Source organism: Microchirus variegatus (genome assembly GCF_963457635.1).
Source record: "Microchirus variegatus genome assembly, chromosome: 6".
Taxonomy (NCBI): domain Eukaryota; kingdom Metazoa; phylum Chordata; class Actinopteri; order Pleuronectiformes; family Soleidae; genus Microchirus; species Microchirus variegatus.
Genome location: NC_139807.1, coordinates 8,499,368 through 8,522,586, shown reverse-complemented (window position 1 = coordinate 8,522,586; position 23,219 = coordinate 8,499,368). Strand labels below are relative to the sequence as shown.

Here is a 23,219-nt window from a genome sequence, read left to right as displayed (position 1 = left end):
AAACTGTCCGCAAAATCCAAGAGCCAGACGCATCTTCACCTCCCAGACTGCCCGTCTGCTTTTAATGTTTCAAAACTCCCCGTACCAACGCTTTCACCGTAAAACCTCTGTCATTTCTCCTCAAATGCCATGTGCACAAAAGTCATTAATGATTCAGGCACAGTGTCTCAGTGGCTTCACCAGGGCGTCACACCCTGGTAGGAGGGGCCAGGACAGTGTCTGCACAGATGATGTGGGTGTATGAGCGTGGCCTTTTGACTGGGGAGCAGTAAACAATGGAAACAGCACTGCACATCTGATGTAAAGCTGAAACAACAAAAAAATATATAGGGAAAAGTACAAGGAGTTGCAACAACCGCCTGTGTATACGCTGGAATTTTAATTCCATCTGTAAATCTGACACATCCTAGACAGGTTCACCTTGTCGTATCTGCAAACAAAGAGCAGACATAAAACGGCAAATGCATGCTGTATTTCTTTATAGATACCACAAAGACTTAATCTAATTCCACCAGGGTTTTAAAAATGGACACAACTTGCATTTAAACAAAAAGGTGCTCCGTACACTTCTGCATCCCTGCATGTGCTCATTGTCATGTCATGTATATCAAAAATCAATAAATACGCTGTAAGCATTAAGAGACAGTAAGCAAGTCAGGTGTTGTTAATATTTCATCAGGGCTATTCTTGGGGATCAATGCTTTCAAAGTCCTACTGAAGGACCAATTTCATGATTTATTCAGATACAAAACATTGCGCCATGTTGGCAGTAATGTGACGATGATGTGGCTCTCTCTTCACATGGCGCTTCAGTTGTTGTTGAGGTCAGTGGAGATTGGAGGAGCACGGTGGTTTAACTACTCAGCGCTATTCATATATCTGCTCATAATTCCACCTCACACGAGCACCAGATGAATGTTGCAAAAACAAAATCTACACAGTGATTTTAGAAATATAACACTGGTCTTCTTTGAACAATTGGTTGCCTGTGATAAGAACCGAGCCTCCCACGATGTGTTGAAAAAAATCCACCCCCAGTGAGAAGCACAAACATCTCTGGTAATCTGCTACACTTTGTCATTAATTCTGGAACCTGCAGGGGGCAACTTGAGCTAACGAAAAAAACAACGTTGCATAAAACAAACATGAGAAGTCATGCCGTATTCTCAAAGTACTGGAGAAGAAGTGGTCCAGAATTTGAAATTGTGATCAATTTCTTCCTTAACTGTCACTTCAGGAGATGCAGTAGTTGCTGTAAGTGGTTTTAAGATAAATATAAGGGGTCAGGAGGTGACCTTAGCAAGAGGAAAGCAGAAAAAAAAATACTTTTGGAACCTTTGGATCGATTATTGTTTAATGAAATGTCAGAAATGATGAAAAATGTTGATAATGTGAGGAATGATGTTCTGTTTTGTGCACAAAACAAAACTTTTCTGTTTTAATGATTTCTTTTTTATATATATGGGGCAAAGAAACCAGAAACTATTCACATGAAGAAGTGGACAAATCAGAGAGCTAGTTTTAATGATTTAAAAAATAATCGATTAATCATTGCAGCCCAACCTACAAGGTAAAAGGGAAATAGGAAAAGGAAAATACAGTTATCCAGAGCTGAAATCGCTTGTTTCGACAGCCCAAACTCCACAACACCAAAATTCCACGTTCAAACGGAATAGCTCCACATTCATTCCCTTTCAGTTGATCGCTCTAAACTGAATGAAATGCAAAAATCACAGCGAGAAAGGTGGAAGTCACACAAGCAAATCACACAAAAGCAAATTGGCACATTAGGAGAAGAAGATTAAGACACCAAGAAGGAACGTGATGGTTGTCTCATCTTTAAAGGGCTTTTTCAAGGTTAAGACCTGGTTTTAGGGTTACTGTTAGAATTAGGTTTATGCTAAGGGTTAGGCACTTAGCTGTGATGGTTACGATTAGGGTAGGCAGGGGTTAGGGAACGCATCGTCAATGAGTAACCTCATTAGCAATGCTGTGAAAGAATGTGTGTGTGTGTGTGTGTGTCAGAGAGAGAAAGGGATTCAGAGATCGAGATATCAAGGGACTGCCAGAGAGCTGATAGCAGATGGCTCTAAGACCAGGATCACAGACTGGGGGACAGCAGAAGCCTGTTCAACCTGCCCCCAGACAGCAACATCATGGCCAAACACACACATAGCTCTACACTACAGCTCACTCATTCCGGCTCCACACACAGACAAACACACAATTATACAGCTTCTATTCAAACAGGTCAATATCATCCGAAACTATGAACACAAACCAGGATGAGGTCTGAATGAAACCAGAGTGTGAAATTCTGACTGATGCCCCTGAGCAGAGTCACAAACAAACATGCTCACATAAATAGGCACACAGCAGGTGACGGTATACGAGCCAATGGGGTGGGTGTGCTGTGTTAAGAGGATTAGTCGCAAGGTTCGGGGCACAAACACAGTCACGAGAATGTGTGCGTGTGTGTTTGTGTGTTCCATTGAGCTGAATTGTGTTTTATTTACCACTGGGGGTTGAAGTTATTGGACCAGTTTCTTTAGTCAGATTTATATTCATTACAATTCCACTACAGCTTTCCTAAAATGTATTAGCCTACTTAATGAGACTTAACATGCGCTCCCACAGGTAGATATGTCACTTCACCAAGGAGAGCTTTGACCATAGGCGTTTGATTGGGTTAGAAACACTCAAAAACAAGTCAGTTTAAGCGGTAAAAAGGTTGTATACACATAGAAGACAAAGACAAATGCAGAAACGGCAAAGAGAGAAGACAAGCGAGAGTGTTTATATACTTTTTTGGTATGTGAAGTTGTTCCCTGATGCACTTGGAAGAGTAAGGAGTGAGCAGAGTCCTTTTTTATGTTGCACTGTACAGTCTCACCATTAGGTGTCACTAATATTTATACACTTGACATTTAACCCAAGTAAAATAATAATAATTTATAAGGAAATTATGAAAGCCAAGTAACACTAACTGGCTGCTAGTGTGGTATCTCATGTAATTTAAGGCTTAAAACCATTTTCCAAACAGCTGAGAGAGATTTATCGTCTTCTACTAGCCAGTTGGGAAACTACAGCAGCTCAACTCGACTCAAGCTATCCAGGGGGGGGAGTCCAGGCTCGCGATCCAACACCGAGGGTTGGCATGCCTTACCTGGTAAATGTCTGACAGGCTGCTGCTTCCAGAGTCGCTGGTGATACTACATCCTGAGTGGCTGGAGGAGACGTGGGTCACCTGTGGGTGCAAGCCGTCGGCCAGGTGAAGTCTGCTGAAGTCGGCGGGGAGCTGCACATACGCACACACACACACACACACACACACACACAATATACACACAGATGGTCAGTTATACGCCAGTCCAACACTCACACTGATGTTTGGAAACACACCTAGCAGCATGATGTACACCTAGAAGTATTCCACGGCCTGTTTATTTCCACTGAGCATTTGATTGATTGTATGAATACGTTTCATAGTTGGACAGTAAAATAAAGAAGAAAGGGTTGAAAAAGGGTTGAATAGAAGGGATTAGCCTTAGCCTTTTTCCCGATTGAAGATGAATTAGTCCCACTGTGAGAGCTCAGCTTAACACATAATCTATTATAAAAGCAAAGGAAAAGGCAGAGGCGACAAGTTGCTAATTAAACGATCCAGATTGCGCTGAAGGTGTCAAAAGCAACGATCGAGTTTCACACACTATGGCTATGAAAAACAGTATCCTCTTCTTCACCCTACGTCTATATGTCAGATTAAGAGTGCATGTGTTAAAAAGGGGAATATTGAAAGGCCTAAAAAAAGCCCTCGTGGTTTTAGTTTATGAAACAGTCAAATGAACTGCCATGAGTAGTTGGTACATCAGTAGATATCTGTGTTTAGCGACTGCATGAGTTGAGCAAACAAACAAAAGCTGCATATGTTTAGGAAACACCTCCATTACCGTGCACAACTGGGATAATCAAAATTAACACTAGGCAGTAATGGAAGGGAAACCCCTCAGTGTAATTCACACTGCATTGCACTGTAAAACACCACTGTAATTAGCCACATTTTGAGCCAACCCACTTTTTATGGAAATAAAGGCAGAATATAAAATAAAGCATAAAAAAACCCACTTCTGAAATCTTAGGGAAGAAGATGAAAAAAAGTTGCATTTATTAAACTGACTTGTTTTTAAGAATATTCTGTCTCTAAAAGGGAAAACAATTAGTTACCATACTACGCCTTAATATTTACATTTTAAACTTAGATCTAGATATTTAATATAGCATTCTAAGTGTGTATAATATATAATATTTGCTTGGAAGTTTTCATATTTGACTATAGAACAGCAGAGGGGCGGATGATGAATTTAATCATGCTGCGTAAACTGGTTCACAGGGTCTATAAACGTGAATATTTAATGGCTAAATGTTTTATTTACCAATATATATGTGATACTCAGCAGGGCGACCACTCTGAACCACTTTCAACTTCACTTCTAGCTGTGGCAGCACATCAATATTCCATTTTTTTCTTACACCTAAAGGTCTAATGTGGCTGCTTTAACTAAGTTGCTTCATTCGTCACACTGTCGGATGTCGCCCGCTAAATCATCCTCCACAGTGAGTTTACAGATTTTTATACTCGCTGTGTAATCTCAGATAGGGACAGTAAATAACATTTGGGATTTAATTTATGTGCAGGTGATTTATAATTTTCCCACTGCAGAGGAAAAACTTTTGACAGAGCTTTGATAAACGACAGTGAATAAAGGTCAGGGGGAAAAAAAATACTTTCCTCCTATAAATCCTGATGTGCTATAGCTGTGGTATTGGACAGATTGTGCTGTCACTAACCAGGATTTTCCGCTCTTTACATCTGAAGTTTAAAGTTGAAATGGTCTCTGAAGTGTGGAAGTCTGGGTGACGGTTGCATCCATCTAGAAATGGCACTACTGGCTGAAAATAACTACTCCACCGCAGGTAATTATGGAAATCAGTCTCCGCAGCCGAAACAGTGAAATGAAGTCTCACTTGGGTGACAAATGGAATGGACTAGATAGAAATCATGTACATATTTTGAAGGTTCTTTTCACATGTTAATGAGTTTGAACCATTGTTGCGCTGTTGAGCGCACTTTAATTAAACGTAATCACATACTCTGAATCGCTCATCTGCATTGTGGCTTAATTTAAATTTAAAGAGTATAAGAGCTGAGAGTTCTGCTGCCAACATTTAACTAGTTTTGACTCCTCAATATTAATGATACACAATTAAGTGAATGAAGAACTTCAAAGGTGTAAAAGGCACTGGATTAAGATCGTGAGATGTTTGCGAGAAGGCGAGATTAGAACGCGAGATATCTCTTCACGCGAGTCACGAGAGAACTGAGCACCAGACAGTGCGGCTCCTGTGGCACTGAGGTGTGATGTGATTATACTGTGTCAAAGATCGCCATCATGTTTAATTATCTGGCTGGCTGCACTAACCAAAATGGTCGACCAGAGGGTCCAGTCAGTCACTAACCTCCCTCAGGCGACTATTTTCCCATCCCCTCATCTGGGGTTGACTTCACTCTCAGTGCCTCCAGCCGACTTCCATGTTATTGTTACCAGCTGGACTATATTGTGCTGGTGTGATAAATGCCTTTGTATTTAATTGGAGCGACGGCGCCGCGACACATTCTCCTTTTGATGACTTTTGCACCAAATTTGATCACGGTTCAGTCCCATCACGCAACAAAGCCACAGAAGTCAAGGTTCTCACACTTCTCATCTGTTTGTCAGGGTAACATGAGCCAAATACATTTTTACACTTAAGAGTAAAAGAGTGTAATATAGTAAGACAATTAAGTTCAAAATAATGCTGAAGCATACAGAATAATTCTGGCGTTGGTCGTAATTTTCTTGTCAAGACCAGACATAGCAGAGAGTCTAACTCATCAACTGTGTTTTGCAAATAATTAATTAAATCTATGGCCAGTGTGTAAGTCATGTGCACACACATGCTGTTTGTTTGCTCATAGAATAGAATAGAACAGGGTTTTATCGTCGTTATGGTCATTGCTGTATGCACAATGTACAGCGCAATGGGTTGAGGTTTCGCAGGATCTATTTGCAGAGCGTTGTGCTGCTGCTGCTCCTTCTGAATGCGTGGAACATGTCAACAAGAACGAAGAAAGAGAAGCTCTTGCCTGAGTAGGAACTGTATTGCATGACACTTTCAGGTTACACACACCTATGCATTTAAAACTTTAAAATCTACTCGTGTGGACAGACAAAACTTTAAGGGCGACAAATGGTACAGCGACCTATTGTACTGTTATGATTTGGTTCATTATGAAACTACGCCTGGGTCAAATTAGATTATTGCGGGCTGTGAGTCTAGAGAATTAACACAGTAATTTGTAGCAATGGGTAGTCTTTACGAAGCCTTCTTAAATCAAAGCACCTTGGCCACACACACCGTCAGGAAATTATTTAGCCTTTTAAAAAAAATACGTAATCATGACCCACTTAGATTTGGGTCAAGAATTGTTAACCTCTTCATAACACTTTGGTGCTGTAATCAATAAGAGGGAGTGCACTGGGGGTAAATGAATTGAATATTCTCGTTATTGAGTACAAGACCAGTCATGTGGAGCTTTGTCGATACAGCCTTCCAGCCAGGCACCGGAGTGGTCCATATGTCAATAATAATATCCCAACTGGTTTCCATAACCAGCTAGAAAAGGAACCACCTCCTCCCGACCAAGCCCCTACCCACATACAAACCCCTCCCGCCGGGAGAGAGGGAGGACAGGAAAGAGGGATAAAGGGAGAGGATAATAAACACTTAATCCTTTCTCTCCGCTCATTTAGGTCATCTGTCTGTTGGTCAATAAGCCAGGGTCCATTCAGTCTATAAGCATGTGGTCCATTGACTTCATCGGCCCAATGGCATGCAAGAGATTGGGCCAAGATGGATGCCAGTACAACAATAACGACACACACTCATTAAGCTTTTCCCACCAGCGGCACAACCACATGGCAATACATGTAATTTTAACGTCTATTCTAAAATGACCGCGTCTAAAACGATGCACTCTTGTATAAATCTGATGATAATACGCTCAACATCCATCACGGCGGCGCATCATGACGAGTCCCCTACCTTATATATTCCTCCCTTTACTCCCGTGCTCCAGATTTCAGTGTTCTCTCGCAAACAAATGAGGTGAGCGCTGCAGAACAGCAAGCCAAAAACATGTACGATCAGCTGTCACAGGAAAGATAAAGCGTCGCTCTAATACTAGAGCAGCAACATTCACTTCTGCCTACATGTGAGCAGATGTGGCGCTCCTTAAATTACACTGTAGACCTAATGACCTAGATTGCTGGGTGGAAGCCCTGGGTGGAAGCACTGGCTGACTTTCAATCTCTTTATTGCCTTTCTATGCCACGGGTGAATCTGTGCTACTACTTTGGCTGTCCAGAGCTGTGAATGGCAAAGCTCGGGGTAACATGCACTGCATTAAACAATCTTTTAAAAAAAAGAACACGACTTTCTGAAACCAAAGAGTGAATTTCAAACACCTGGTTTAGTAGTTTTAAATTATCTTGATTTCCCATTCTGAATTCAGTCCGCTTAGCAAGTGTCTGAAGTCTCTGCAAAAGTTCGACATGTGGTTGTAAGTTTGTCGCCTTGTTAAAGAGACAACAAACACATCCCAGAGTTTTATCCTGACCACAGTGGCAGCTCCTCGTTTTCCTGAGCCTCAGGAATCAAAAGATTAAAACCTTTTAGGTGTGGTGTCTGATTAAATGGGTCTGATATTCTCTCTGGGCTTTCCTCTTCTTAGCTGCAGCCTCGCCAGGAGGCACCACACATGCCAGCTGACAGACGGAAGGAGATGACTATCTATAACGAGAAATTAGTCCACTAGATGCCCATTACTGTTTAAAAGTATTTGAATAGAAAAGCTACACATCAATAAATCCTCATGAAGTATGTTTGTTTGCACCGTGTCGACATTGCTGACAGATTATAAGACATAAAATGTGACAAAAGTTATGGTAAACGGGTCACAAAGTGTGACACAAAGTAGGCTATCAGTGTCAATTCCCTGACTGTAATTTTCACACTATTTACTACCCCCAGGACAGCGAGGCTAAAGCATTCAGGCACAGGTCGTATGTACATGGATCTAAATTCCAACAACTGTTCAAAGATAAGGAGATGGCATTCATGGCCAGGTCTATAAAACCTGATAAATCAGCATGGATTGTACTGTGATGGTGTGAGTTATTTGCTCTGAAGCAGTAAAGATAAAATGCAGCAATAAGAATGTAAATCACAGATCTCCAAAGGGGAAAAAAAAGCAATATAGGAATTAAACATCAGCTATAAAAGCCAATGGCCATAAGGTTACTATAGTGATGTCATTACTGAAATGGGATCTTGTGGTTGTTATTGACTCTACCCATGGTGGGTTTCCTGCTGGCTAAATGAATATTTACCCAAGTCTCCATTTATATGCTAAAACATTAGAAAACAAACAACGGAAAATGAATAGGGAATGGAAAAAAATAAGATAGTGAAGGGGGTCACATTAAATCTGAGGACATGTAATCAACATAAATCAGTTCAAATGTCAATAAAAAATAAATCTCAGAAAACAAAACAGGAGAATAGGATTTTACTTAAGAGTAATAATGCTAATTTCAGGCATGTTTTTCAGTGTAACTGATGTCTTATCTGCTGGTTTACTCCAGCTCGAGCTGCATCGCTGTTGAACTTCAATCATGATATGGCTTCATGACTCACTATACTGTGCTACTTTAAAGGTAAATGAGCTGTTATTCTTATCTTGCGAAAAGCAATTACTGTTAAGTTACTGTGTTTTAAGGATATTTTAAGTGCAAGTGGCTATAGCCCTTACTTGGTTCTGTGCTTTTTGAAATATTGCTGCAAAACTAATCAAATAAATACCAAACGATGACATTTAATGAAGGGATTACGCAAATGGCACGGCACAACTTGAATTCCTTATGTTTTATAAAGGTTTAGCCGAAAATGTCTTTTAAATGCTACCATACAAACAGGCACAGAGAGTGTAAAGCAATGTAGAAATTACCTGCACACAACACTACCAATGTTTAAGTGAGCGTAAGTTTTTAACAGATGGACATTAGAAACACTAGAAATCTAATTATGTTAATTACAATGGGAAAATACATGTTTAGAATGTTTTACTAAATCTAATTTCTCAAAGCTGGACTAAAACACCCAGATGATTTGACACTTGAAGTAAAAGATGCCAATTCGAAGTGAGAAAGACATGACATCAATCAGTCGTAGTCGAGGACAGTTGCGGTTTTTGGATTGACGAGGAGACAAAATTATGGTCTGTCAGCTAAAGGAATGTAATATTTAAAAGTTCATGGATAGCAGAAAGACAGAATAGCGCTAGGCATGCTAACAACTAGCTGCAAACTCAAGCTGTTTTGGTCTGTGATGTAATAAGTCAACCTAAACCCACTGATTGCTTGTATTAGGGGACAATAGTTGAAATACACATTCTAATGTATATGCAAGTTATACATTATGGAGCCAATTGGTTCTTATTGCTATTTATAAAGCCTTATTAAGGGAAGCTGGACATCTTTGTTCTGATCCATCAGTGTCATTTACACTGCGGGCGTGCCTCTCTGCGTGCGCGTACGCGTGTGTGGTCCCGGTGCGTGAGTGATGCCAGCGGCACTGACAAACGATCAATCCGGGTTTTTTTTTTTTTTCACCGTTCAAGTGCAGATCAGCTCAGGCCTTCAAAAGGTCTGCTGAGGCCGCCGGCTGCTTCCAGCACCACGGACAGCGCCACCAGCGACTACAGCTGGCTCTCAGACAAATAAATAAATAAATAAATAACAACGAGACTTCGTCTCAGCTGATCGTCATTGTGAAAACAGGAAATATCAACCGTGTTTCTTCTTCATACACATCGATTTATTCTCCCTCTGCTTAAAATAACTCGCCCTGCATAAATCACCGCTGCTGCATTTGAGCTGTAGCAGCTCGTCCTGGAGGCTAAAAGGTGGGACGAGTCTCAGTGCTCACATGACATCACCTCTCCCCATTAAACCACCACCACCACCACCATCATCATCATCATCATCATCATCGTCTATCTCTTACACACTGATTTCACCCCTTAAATCTCCCGGCGTGTTTAATTTCACGGGCACGTCTTATGGACCTATACGATCAAATATTGTCACCTCAGTGCGTCGTAAAACATAATGAGGGCAGAGACGATTACGGTCGTTAAACTCACACCTGCACCACTGTACGTGAGCGCGCGCGCGCGTGTGTGTGTGGGAGATTGGCAACATTGTGACATGGCACTTTTATAGGTGTCGCTTTTTTTGACATACGCTCCTAATAAAAAATATAAGCAGGAAGGGCTCTGTATGTTATCTGAGATCGATAGATCCTTTTAAAAGAATACACGCGTGTGCTGCGTGCGCGTGTGAAGTGACAGCGAGCACATGGCGGCCGTTTCTAGTACAACACACTGACACACATCTGAGGCTCCACAGCGCAATAATAATAATCAGTGTTTCCTCCCGTCTCGCCCTTGGGTCCTTGGCCGCGTTCGTTCGTTCGTTCGTTCATTCATCTCGTGTGCAGACTCCGATGGAAATCCGATGCACATCCATTATAAAGCCGGTAATCATATCTACAGGGTCATAAATGAAGGGGGGGGGGGGAGAGGAGACACACTCTCACTTACACACACACACACACACACACACACACGGGAGAAAGGTTGCACGTCGATAGGCTACTTACCGGGGTTTTATCTTGCTGGCTCGGGACTCCATTGCTGTCTGATGCTGCTAATGGTTTCATAATGAAAAAAAATGTTCACCGGGCTAAAATCTTACATCCCGGACCTGCACTATGCCTCAGCATTGACCCCCCATATCCATCCAAACCCTCCAGCCCTCTCTCCTCCCTTCGGCTGCACCGTCTCCCTCTCTCCTTCTCTGAAAGGAGGAGGAGGAGGCGGCGGCTTGACAGGTCTGGGAGTATCCGCTCTCCTCTTCCCTTCCCTTGGCCTGATTAGACTCTCCACAACCAACAGCAGCCTCCAGCCTCCCCCGCTGCTTCCCACAGAAATATCTTAAAACCACACAGGAGGAGGAGGAGTAGGAGCGAGACAGAGCGAGAGAGAGAGAGAGAGGGAAATGGAAAAAAAAGAAATATATATCCCTTTTATCCAAGCAACGCAAAAAACACCCGGCGTCTTCTCTGCGCGCACTTGACAATCACATCTCCAGCAGGAGGAACACCAGCGCCGATAATAAAGCAGGAAAACGGTGGGAGGAAGAAAAAAAAAAAAAGATGAGAAAAATGGCTGACAACACTTTCACTCACGTTTGCTCCCTCTCTTCGCTATCTCGTCTCCCCTCCCTCCCTCTCCTGAAAGTAAAAGCTACACACAGAGAGAGAAAAGACACGCACGCACACAGCAGTGTGCGTCTGTTTTGCACCAGTAGATTATTTGAAGAGTCGAGACGGCAGCAGCCTCCACCAACGCACTGTACGTTTAAACCAGCAGCGGTTTGTTTGTAACGGGAGCCAGAGGAGGAGGGTTTGTGTGTGTAAGTGTGTGTGTCTCAGGAGGAGGAGGAGGAGGAGGGGGACATGGTGGGGGAGATTGGGGGAGTCAGGACCTCCTCCCTGCCTGACAGTGATGCTGTAAGAGCAGCCACAATGGCAGTGCTCCTCTCTCTGGAGGGCACAACCACTGATAGAGAGATGGAAAGAAGAGAAGGGCGGATGAGAGGCTGGAAGTGAGGAAGAGGAGATGATACACAAAGCAAAAAAAAGAAAAAGACAGGGCATATTTGCAGACGAGTGGAGGGAGGTACTACAGAAGAGGATGCGAGAAATAGATAAATGTGTGATTGGAGGAGAGAGGAGGCACAGTGCGAGTAAAATTTGCCATTATCACGCTCACTTCGGCACAAGAAAGCGGCTGGAGCCGGTTGGCATAGTAACCACATGAAGGAAAAGCCATTTCCTGGGTGGGGAGACAGAGAAACTGAGACAGAGGCACTTCCTATTGAAGGAGAGAGAGAGAGAGGTGGTGGACGGAGGGAGAAAGAGTGGCGTCGGTTCTGGAGTTAAAAAAAAAGAAGAAAAAAAAGAGGGCAGGTGGAAGATGGAGAACAGCATAGACACGCGCGGAGAGCGGCAGCAATGATGTCACTCCCGTCACCGTTGCTCAGCTGAAATAGCCATGGCAACCGGGTGAGCGCGAGCCCCCACGGCACCCCACTAACCACTCAACCACCCATTCAGCCCCCTACACACCCCTCCAGGGCCTTCAGTTGCTGTGGTGACGAGGCAGCGAGACACAGTGAAGTGAGGGGAGGGGAGGGGAGGGGAGGTGGAGAGAGACGAGTGTGTTTGCAGGAGAGAAAGAGACAGAGAAAGTGGCAATAGACTCTGGCACTTCACCCTCACTCAGCTGTAGTACAGCGAGCAGCAGCAGTGACAGCAAGGATTCAAATAACAAAACAACAACTACACTTCTCTGCTTTGTGAGAGCAAGATGGAAAATGTGTGTGTGTGTGTGTTTCTGTAGTCTATCTTTGTCAGGACATTTTTGCCTGGTCCTCGCAACTTCAAGGCTTGGTTTTAGGGTTAGGCTTCTTCTTAAAGGGTTTAGATTCTAGGGTAAAGGTTTGGGTTAGAGACGAGGGAAAGGACGCTTAGAAGACACCACGTATGAAGATCTAGTTCAGACAGATAGAGATAACGGTACACTTTATGTGACAACAAAGCATCACAGGGAACAAAGGGGAGGGTTAAAGGTCACCCAACACCATTAAATCAGCACCACAAATAAAGACTTAGTAGCTTAGAAGCTGTCACAATTGACTCTATAGATGACAAAGATAAAGGCAGCGCGCGGATGAAAAGTTCCACACCTCAATAAACTAGACGTGACACTTTATTTTTTTATTTCATTACGGCTGTTTTGTCATCGTTGTCAAACCCCTGTCCTGCATTTTTGACAGTGCCAGTCATTTCCTGTCATCTCGCTCCACCGCAGTCATTTTCTTGTCATTTTGATGTATTGATAAAGAGACGAGAGACGGGAGAGACTGCAAAAAACATGAAAAGTTAAAGCAACGAAGCTAATGGTCAGTCAGGACGAGTGACAATATGAAACAAATGTTTGAATACATTTTGAATTTGTGTGTGTAATTGGCAATTTTGGCAAAGTTTGATCTTTTAGGTACTGAATTGCCTTAATATTCTCAGCTTCTGGTTTAATGTGCTGTAAACATTATGTTTTTGAACTGTTCATTTAAAGGTTTCATATCTGGCATCTTTCAATATGGCTGAAACACAGAAGTATTTAAAAAAATAAATAAACATAATCCCCGTCTGCAGCTGTACATTGCTTGCATTAATAAACAAGAATCATTGAAATTCAGAGCTGCATATGATGAGGTTTCAATTGTAAAATTGAACACATATATAAATATTTCAAAAGCAATCAAGATTGGAAAACAAAAGGAAATCCAATACTATTTTAATTCACAGACAGCTGAGGCCGGTGTTTACGTTGTTATATTTTATGTGTCGTATAAAGTATCCGTCTGTTGTGCCTCAGACGATGCCTAGAAAGCAGCGAGCATACAATGACTGGTTTTGGAGCGGTTCCAATCAAAGCAGTGGGGAGACGAGTGGGAGGATTGTGGTGGTGGTGGGGGGGAAGGGAAGCTGGAGACCCACTATGACATCACCTCTCCTGCCCCCCAGCCATGATGTAATGTAGCATAACAACAACAGAAAAGCTCAGGTGGTTCGCTGCACAGCTTGGTCATTAACGTCTCCAACAATCATCCGGGGGGGTGTGGGGGGCATCATTACATCACCGAGGCAACGGGGTCTCGTCTGGGGAATATCAGGCCCCGCCCCCTTCCTTGTTTAAAGCTTTCTAGGAACATACCGGCCTTTTTTTTTTTTCCTTTCCTCCCCTGACTAATCACAAGCTAAGTGTAAACGCCGAGAGGCAGAGCAGCATCGATCTTAAGACGATTGTGACAGTGATGTGAATAACGCCACTGGAGAATAACATAAATGCACTCAAGCTCAATTGCAGTGTGTGCTAAATGCATGAGGTAGAGTGGGGGGGGGGGGGGGGGGGCGGAGCCTCAAGTGCCATTTGTAAACAGTGTGTGAACCCGGCATGCCTGCAATGCATTTATGGCGTGTCGGCCATGTGATGTTTTTGTTTGCCGATGCGTGGCATTAAAACCATAAAAACCTCATAACACTGCTGACACCAGAGCACCGACACGTGGTGAGCACGCACACACGCACACACACACACACACACACACACACACACACACAGACGCCATTGTTTTGATTGGTGAAAAACAGAAGAAGATATCATTCCATGGCAATATCTTAGATTTCTATCCAACGCTTTTAAAAAAAAAGGCAAAACAAAGATAGCCACATATCTCACAGAGCATAATAATGTTATGATTATGTGGGCATAATAATCATAACAAAGCAGAGTTGTTTTCAACATCATAAATCACTCCAATTAGCTATAAAATGAAACAGTCACAAGTCTTAAAACCAAGAAAAACCACAAATAACAAACGCCGTCATGCAGCGTTCTTTGTTTTGGAGCTGCAATGACTCCCATAACAGGAACAGAGTGATATACTGTGACAAGTGTTGAAATTTAAATCAGATGAGATCAGATTTTGATCCTATTTAACTTTTTAAATTGTCAAAACTATTGTCTAAAAACCACAAGTTATTTTTTCTTTCTGCCTATGGCACTTCAGCCATTAAAGATACTTAAAAAAACGCACTCTGATACAACTCAGCTCAGGATTATGACATAGCAGGCTTCAGATATGCAGACATGTTCAAAAGGTCTATAGAATATTACCAGACTTAATCTTTAGATGTGTGGTGAGATACAAAGCTAGAATATCAAACTGAATTAAACAGAATCGAATAGCCTGAACTGTAACATAAAACTACACTTCGCCTCAGAAAACACCTCATTTTCCAGTAAAGCAGGTCATTTTTCACTATCCTGCTCAAGAAAACTTCAACCGTCAATTACAGGAGGATCAAACCCACTCTCATTTATTGATCTGCGTCGTACCTTGTAATGTTCACTGGATGCGTACTGTATGTTAGCCAACAGAAAGCCACGCGCGGAGAAAAAAAACATGGAACTACCGAGTGCCAGCTCCGTGCATTAATCCTTGACATCAGTCCTATTACAGCGCTGCTAAATGGCATTGTAAGAACAGGAATGATGATCTAATAAAGACACTATATTTCCGTAGCTGCGTCAGCCTGAGGGTTTATTTCATTTATCACACCGTTTGTCGCCAGCATGCTGCTCTGAAAATAATTTGGCAGAAACACAAGCAGTGAGACGCGTTTAAAAAGATTATGTTGCTAAGTGCACAGGGGGCAAAACATCTGTCGTATCCATGCACCTGCTACAAGGTGTATAAATCAAAATGGAGGATGGAAAAAAACAAAAAGAAGGATAGTGTGGGCAGAATAAGTAGGAGAGTAACATTTCTGGCAAGTTGAGTGTAAAGTTGATGATTAACTAAAGGTTACTGGATTAGGTTATTGAGTAACCATGGAATGAACTGGAAGTTATGAACTGGAAGTCTTTAACTTTACATTGACAGCGAGGGATGAGGCGGAATTAAGTGACAGGAAGCACGTTCCACCTTTCTGCGTCGCTCAGTTACCCAAGAAACGAAAAGAAAACAACGATAACCTGAAACGGTAAAAGGTCAAATGCATATTGTGAGCATAAGGCCTCCAAAAACACTTCCAATCCAAACCAATTCCTTGTCCCTAAAATCCTACACTTAAAAGCACACTACAAGTATAGGTGAAGTTAATGGTTCGTAGCAACATCATCCATCAGACATTAAGCAATGTTTCTATACTGTGTGTCTAAAAACGCTTGTGGCTATAGCTTCTACGAGGATTACAGGTACAAATGTGAAGCACATTTTCCATACAATACGATTACCCATGAATTTCAATTATTAACGAATGGCAATACACAAACCCCACAGAGAATGTGCTTAATTTACTTCACTTACTCCAGCTGAAACTGGAGAACAATCATCATCACAGGCTTCTTCCTGTTGTTATCATTATCCATCTAACATTATGGGGACCAAGCAACCAACATGAAACAAAACACATTTTATGTTGGACTAACTAAGAAGCATTTTCAACACTTGAGCCGTGTTTCCACTGGGTAAAAGCTTCTGTTCAGGTATAGGATATCAGCGATAGAAAAAAAAACATATTTAAAAGGATTGTGCAGATCTGGAAGAAACAAACATGTTCTCTTCAGTCTGTAGAGTAAGATGTGTATAGATCGAGACAATAAAGAATCCAACATTTTATTTTGACACAAATTATGTTCAGCCCGAGCCCCAACCATTCCAATCTTTGGTGAGACTGGCTCCAGCCGTGACAGTCAGCTGATGGGGCAACAGAAAAACATCACTTCCTTGAAATCAGGGTAAAAATATCACATGGAAGTCGAGGCAAACGCATATAAAGCTTGACGTCTTGTTGAGACACTCGACCCATTCCAAACCATACCGTAGCGTACCAAACCAAAACCGCACCTTGAGGGAAACACAGCGTCGACTCACAGCAGTTCAATGCTGAACAGATCAAATGGTTTCAATAGTCTGATCAAATTCAAGTGACAAACACACAAAGCTCCGTTATCCCCACTGCGCAGGCTCATTATCATCTACATAAATGTCATCTGTCACCCAATCTGAAAATACCCCCAACTTTCAAAAAGGTCTTTGAATGTCATAACTGACATGAAAAGCCCATCAAATGTCAGTGAGTATGTTCCATAACACAGGCTGAGAAATAAACCACGGCCAGTTGTAAAAATGAGCCGCTTATTTTTTTCCTCGGCGGCACGAGTCGTAGTTTCACCTGCAATACTATCACACGAGAACATACAAATGTTCCCAAAAATATCTGTTCCACTTCTATCAAAGCAAAGAAAAAAAAAATATGTTTGATATGTTGCTATGAATAACTATAAACACAGATTCTGCTTTTGGTGTCTGTGCTCGAAAAAGGGAGACGTTCAGGAAAGCGATTCAGCGACACAAAGGACGACCGACTTTGACTGCACATCTAGATATTTACTGTGAAATAGACACTGTGGAAAATAAATGAACTGCGTTGTCTTTCATCGATCACCACTGCCACTTTTACTGATTTGAAATTAATGTGAAAAGCCCTAGAGCCGAACAAATGAGTTGAGTAATTGGTCAGAAATAAAAATTCATCAGGAAGTTCCTCAATGATTGATGAAGAGTTGAGACTTTTTAACCAAAAGATTCTCTTGGATAAAATATTATGACTCTTACAATGAACTATAAAATGTGTGAATGTAATTGAACACTAGCAAAGGGAAATTGTAATGGCCGTTTATATTTTATGCACAAAACATTAATGGATTAATCGAGATACTAATGAATTGATAGAGAAAATAAACATTTGCTGCTCCTCCGAATAAAACTGCGCTTCAACATTAAGGTGAGGGAATGCAGGAGGCGAGAATCAAGAAAAGGTACACACAGAAAAGTGCTTCTGCTTCCGCCGTAATGTCTCCATTCGCAGCTGAGGCTTTTATATCTCGGCACAGCTGAAGCAAAGCAGGTTGTCACAAAGGACGTCTCCAAAAATAGGAGCTTGGCTTTTCCTCCGCTGAGAGTGGCAGGTTTGTTCTCTCTCTCTGCTCTCATGACGACTCGACATCGTGACTTCTGATCTTTTGCAGCCTCTGTCCATTTCTGCCTGGACACTGCAGGACTCCGTGACGGAAGATCAAAAAATAAATATGACATATTGGTTCCAGACATAGCGGGGGGGGGGGGGAGCAGTGATGCTATGTTTATAACTGAAGCCCACATGGGTACTAATGTTAGGTATGTCTTAAAATAGCTGCTTAATTTAAAGTACCTTTAAAAAGCCATTGTAATATAGGAACACTTGTATGTGGCATATTTACTGGGCAACGGGTAGATGTTTGCATCCCTGCATTCAAACACTCACAGCAGGGATAATAATAGTCTACAGAGCCTTAAAGATAGTGGGCGACATCATCCAGAGCATCATCAGCAGTGTTACAGATACCATGCACCTCAATCAGCTAAATTGTCACCATTATCTCAGTTTACAGGTCCATAAGCTGCTCCAGAGGCGATGTTTATCATTCCTCTGTCATCACGACGAGCTCTGTTTCAAACCAAGCGCGCTTATTTTTAGATCCAAAAGAAGATAATGCGTGCGGAAGCAAGAAGATGGGAGCATTTCAGAAGAATTGAATTGGTAGAAAATGGGTGGGAGGGGGGGGGGGGGGGGGAGATCAGGCTTGTCTTTCTCCGTCCTTATCAGCCTCCATGTCAGAAAATGGAAGGCATTTATTAAGGAAGGAAGGAAGTAGATGCAACAAATCAGAAGCAGACACAGATAAACCCAGAAGCAACCAACACAGACGGCTAGTACAGCAGACACAGACACACTATATAAACACAACAGGCAACTCGGTGTTAGCAGATACGGTACCTGGGGTTTATTGCATTCCTGCGAGCCAAGTTAAGGAGAGAAAGCCATGGAGAGAAGAGAGGGAGATAGAGGTTATCAAACATGCCACTTGCCAGTCAGTCGAGGGGGTGAGAAACCGAGGGCGAGACCCTCACCGACACAGTTAAAAACCTTCACAACAATAGAGTGACATACTCTCCGCTGAACTGAGCCTGATCAATACGCGTTTGCTGGTGAACTTGTACATCACTGTTGTCAATAGACGGCCGTACTTATTGTTGCAGGAAGTGCGACGCTTGCAGCTTCTGTTGCCTTGACATGAAAACCAAACGCCAGCTCTTTTGTGAAGGATGTTAACACTCTAAAACTTGAAAATATGAAAAGATTATATGAACCTACTGGTGAAATCCTTTTAAATGATTTAAGGACTCGGCACACTGAAATATTATATATTCAAGGTCAAAAATTCCGTTCACTTCTTCAATGCACGTAGCCAAGGACACAAGCAGAACACACAGATACATGTATTACTATTCTGGCTTGCATGCACACACATACCACCCCTATAATTTTTTTTAAGAGCGTGCCTGCAGATTACTGATCAGATCATTTAACGTCTTAACCTCCTCATTAACCACTGCAGGACAGTTTCAAACTCAAACCAAACAACAATTATACAATGAAGTTGTGCTATGTTCAGTGTTAAAACAAGACCCCGTCTTTGGTGAATTTTACTTTGGTTTCTCATCTCGTGCTAAATTTAGGGAAATATTTTATGATATATATTACATCCAGCTGGTCAGCTAGTCAGCTAGTTACTATACAAGATAATGAATGCCACCGCGTGTTAAATACAACAACTATGCTTAGGTTTTGGTTTTGTATGCATGAAATACACAAGAAACATGTGGGTTAATAATGCGAGAGGTGCCTCTAGGCAGATTTTGTCACCTTTGCGCAGAGCTAGACTGATCGTTTCCCCACCGTTTCTGCCCCGAGCTAAGTCGATAGCATTGTTGTGTCTAGACCTCGGATTCATGTGCCTGTCGGGTCCCTGTTGAGCTGGATTCAAACAAATGTTAATTTCCAATCACACGCGTACATGTGCAGCACTATGGTGCAGTATTATTATTTTTTATGTGGATATTGGCAGCCATGCACGACATGGAAAACAAGCAGTGACCATGGTAACGGTTGCATGTCAGGGAAAGGGTAACACACACACACTCAACACTCGGTTCAGGTCAGGCATCGTCAGTACTCGGTTAATTCTCTTGCTTCCAGGTACAGTATATCTTACAGCAGTTAAGAAGTTGTCTGTACTATAAGAGTGAGCAATGTCATTGTCAAGGTCACACCAACAGAGCACACAATTGCCGGTGGACACATTTGCTTCCACGGGGATTAAACCTGCGACCCTCTGATTACAGGCCAACCTCACACACCACCAGGCTGCCCGGATGGAGGGGAAGAGAAAAGGGAGTATTGATTGTCTGCCTCCTGCTGCTTATATATTTATAGAACAGCTGTTCGGGGCCTTGGATGCCGTCCTGGCCATTGAGTAAACCCAGAGAAGGAAGATTACTCATCTGTTCAGTTTTTGAAGTAATGTTTGAAGATGAGGAGGAGTTTGAAAGATAGTATAAAAAAAAGAAAGAGGACACTCATTATTTGCCATGGATAAAACCAGGAGTGTAGCATTCAGTAAATAAAAGGACTCGACAGCAGGCACATCAGTGCGAGTCACTTCAAACTGAGCGACAGATACAATCAGACCTTAAGTGAGAAATGACTGTGTGTGAGAGAGTGTGTGTGTGTGTGTCAGGTTCGGCAGCTCAAATGTCTGTTTATGCGAGCATGAGATAACGTTTTAAAACTGGGAGGTAATAAAATGGAGATGGCGAGCCTTTCCGAGGACAGAACATGCAGAGGCTGCGAGTGCGAGCGTGTGAATATAGAGAGTAATTCTAGGAATAACTCCGCTGTGTCCACTTTGTACAAGGCGGCCAAGTGTTAGCCCACTGCTCTGAGCACTGAGTCATGTTTAGTTCTGAACACTGTCTCTGTCATCGGCCTTGATTTAAACAAGATGCATCTATGGAAACACAAGCACATTTATATATCTATACTTACTTAAGGCTTTACATTCACTGGTTGTCATCCTTTGCCCCCAAAAACCTACAAATTAAGGCTATAATGTTTTTTCCCCTGAGAGATTTCAGCTCCATTACTCAAATCAAATGACATAATACTTGGGGGCAAGAGCATGACTTACTTCAGCAAACAGTGGCATAAAATGGGAGGAGGAACTTACATCATACTGTAAATCAGAGGCTTTTAATGTTACCCGTGAAGAAGAAGAAAAAAAAGGAGGTGTGGTCTTTGATAGTAAATCTGAAAAAGAGCAGTGGAGCCAAAGCTGCCAACTTTCACCTTAGAAATGCCGCAAAGGTCATTCTATTCCTCTAAGGAGGAAACGCTAATGCACCCTCTTATCACAAGGAGCCTGCTCTCCTATCTGAGACACAAAAAAGTGTGAGTAACCCCGACAGCCAATCGCAGCAGATTCCTCACATTTTTCAGTGAATCACTGCTTTTTTCTGCAGCTTTTAAAAGCTCAATCACATCATGCTTGATGTAAATAGTAACAGTGCATTGCAATTTACCTCCTAAATATATATAATTTCATGCCACTTATTTGTGTCATTGATTTGGACCGGCCTTACAAATTAGGATGATGTCGTTTCATGTGCAAGGGAAAGGAGGAAAAAAAGTGACTGGCGATGCACAGAAGAGCGCAAATGTCGCCGTGGGCAACACCTTTACTTTGATCTCTCACAAATTGCTCCTGACTGACCGTAGCCCGCGACCATAAGCGCAACTTCAGAATAAACCCATTGATGCCGTTCGTCGGCTGGATATCAAAGTGTTTTTCAGTCCATTATTTTCACACCACATTCCCAGAAAGAACACAGAAAGAATCTAAAGCTAAAACCAACAGTTGAAGTGAAGCTGGCGACTTTGCTGTATTCACAGAGCCGAACTATGTGTCCAGTGAAAACCCTGCTGAATTAAACATCAACTCAAGTCTACAGATTACAAGACTGCTTTATAGATGTTTTTCAAAAGGAGACCCCATCGGTTTTCCAGACGACTCGTTCTCGTTAATGTCAAAGACGGTGGGCTATGCTGTAAGAAAACTACAACAATACTTCATAGTTTCCATGTTCTGGGCTCTTAAAAGAACCAGACAAGGGACCAGTGACATAAACGGCTGGAAAATCCAAAACAATCACAAAAACATACTTCATCCCGGCTCTGACGTTGTCTGAGTGAGTTAGTAGGAAGACGCACACACAGAGCGTTTCAGAGCTAAAATTGAAGCTGACAGGTTGATTAACCGACTGGCTGAACACTTATTCAACTAATGGTGGAGTTTATGTATCGAAACTCAGTTTTCCAATTATAGTAAATGTCCCGACAGATTCAAATGAAACCGCGCTTACGGATTCAAGACGCAACTATACTACGCTATAAATATAGCAAGAGCCAAATAATCCTCACTTCATATAGATAATAGCTCGTTATCAGATAGTGGTGGGGGCTGTGTGTGTCTGTGTGTGTGTGTGTGCACTCCCAGTGGGAGTTCCACTACTGGGTCAGCATTACATTTATAATATTGAGCTAGCACTCTCCTCCACAGCAACTTACTGTGCAATGACTGGGCAGGTTCAGTCTGCTGCTCAGGGACAACAGCAGCTCACACAGCTGTTCGAGAACAGTCTTGGTCACTACAGGGGGGTCCAACCTGCGACCTTGCACTCAAAATCCACTCTTCGCGACACGCATAGGCCGCTCTGCTACGATCAAAGATCACTTATTTCAGGATAGTGACTCAGCTGAGGGCGAAGCCTGTCATTAGTACGTCACATCTCTTCATGCTAAAAAAAAAAAACCCCATTAAGTTTCAAATAAAGAGGCTCCCTCACTCCACGGTTTATTATGAGATAATTGATGTCATTCCAAATAGCAGATCTCAATTATACGAGTAGAAATCACCTTTTAAAAAATGTGAATGAAAATGTGCCATTTGGTTTCTCTGCACGCAAAGACATGTATAATGTTGCGTTAGAATTGTCGTAATAAACGTGAGTTGATGGAAAAGCCCTGACTGAGCAGGTTAATCTGGAGATAATTCCAAACTATTTGTACAACAAATGGTTAAAACGGAACAATATTCTGTTTACTACAGTGCAGAGGAGAGTCTAATCTAAATATAATGTTATTTTATATTCAACAGATTAAATGGCTAATTGTTTAAGCGGTAGATTAGTCACAAGTTAAATAAAATTAATAAATAAATAAAAGTAGCAAAAAGAAAATGTAAAAAATACAGTATATATATATATATATATATATATATATATATATATATATATATATATATATATATATATATATATCATTCAATAACTTGTGCCCATAATCTCAGTCTTAAATTATAACTGACTCCATAGCTACTATACCTCTGGATCACCGATTCCTCTATTGCTTTGATTTGCTTTAAT

At 41.9% G+C, this 23,219-nt stretch overlaps 1 protein-coding gene across 1 annotated transcript in view; it reads right to left on the bottom strand.

The window, feature by feature from the left end:
* The window catches only part of rapgef2b (Rap guanine nucleotide exchange factor 2b), a gene marked incomplete at its 5' end in the record, with an annotated part of 96,181 nt that overhangs the window by 18,282 nt on the left and 54,680 nt on the right, over positions 1-23,219 (bottom strand). The window contains one exon of the mRNA XM_083891419.1: positions 3,167-3,298. Within this exon, the coding sequence (XP_083747545.1) occupies positions 3,167-3,298 (132 nt within the window). The remainder of the gene's footprint in view (positions 1-3,166; positions 3,299-23,219) is intronic.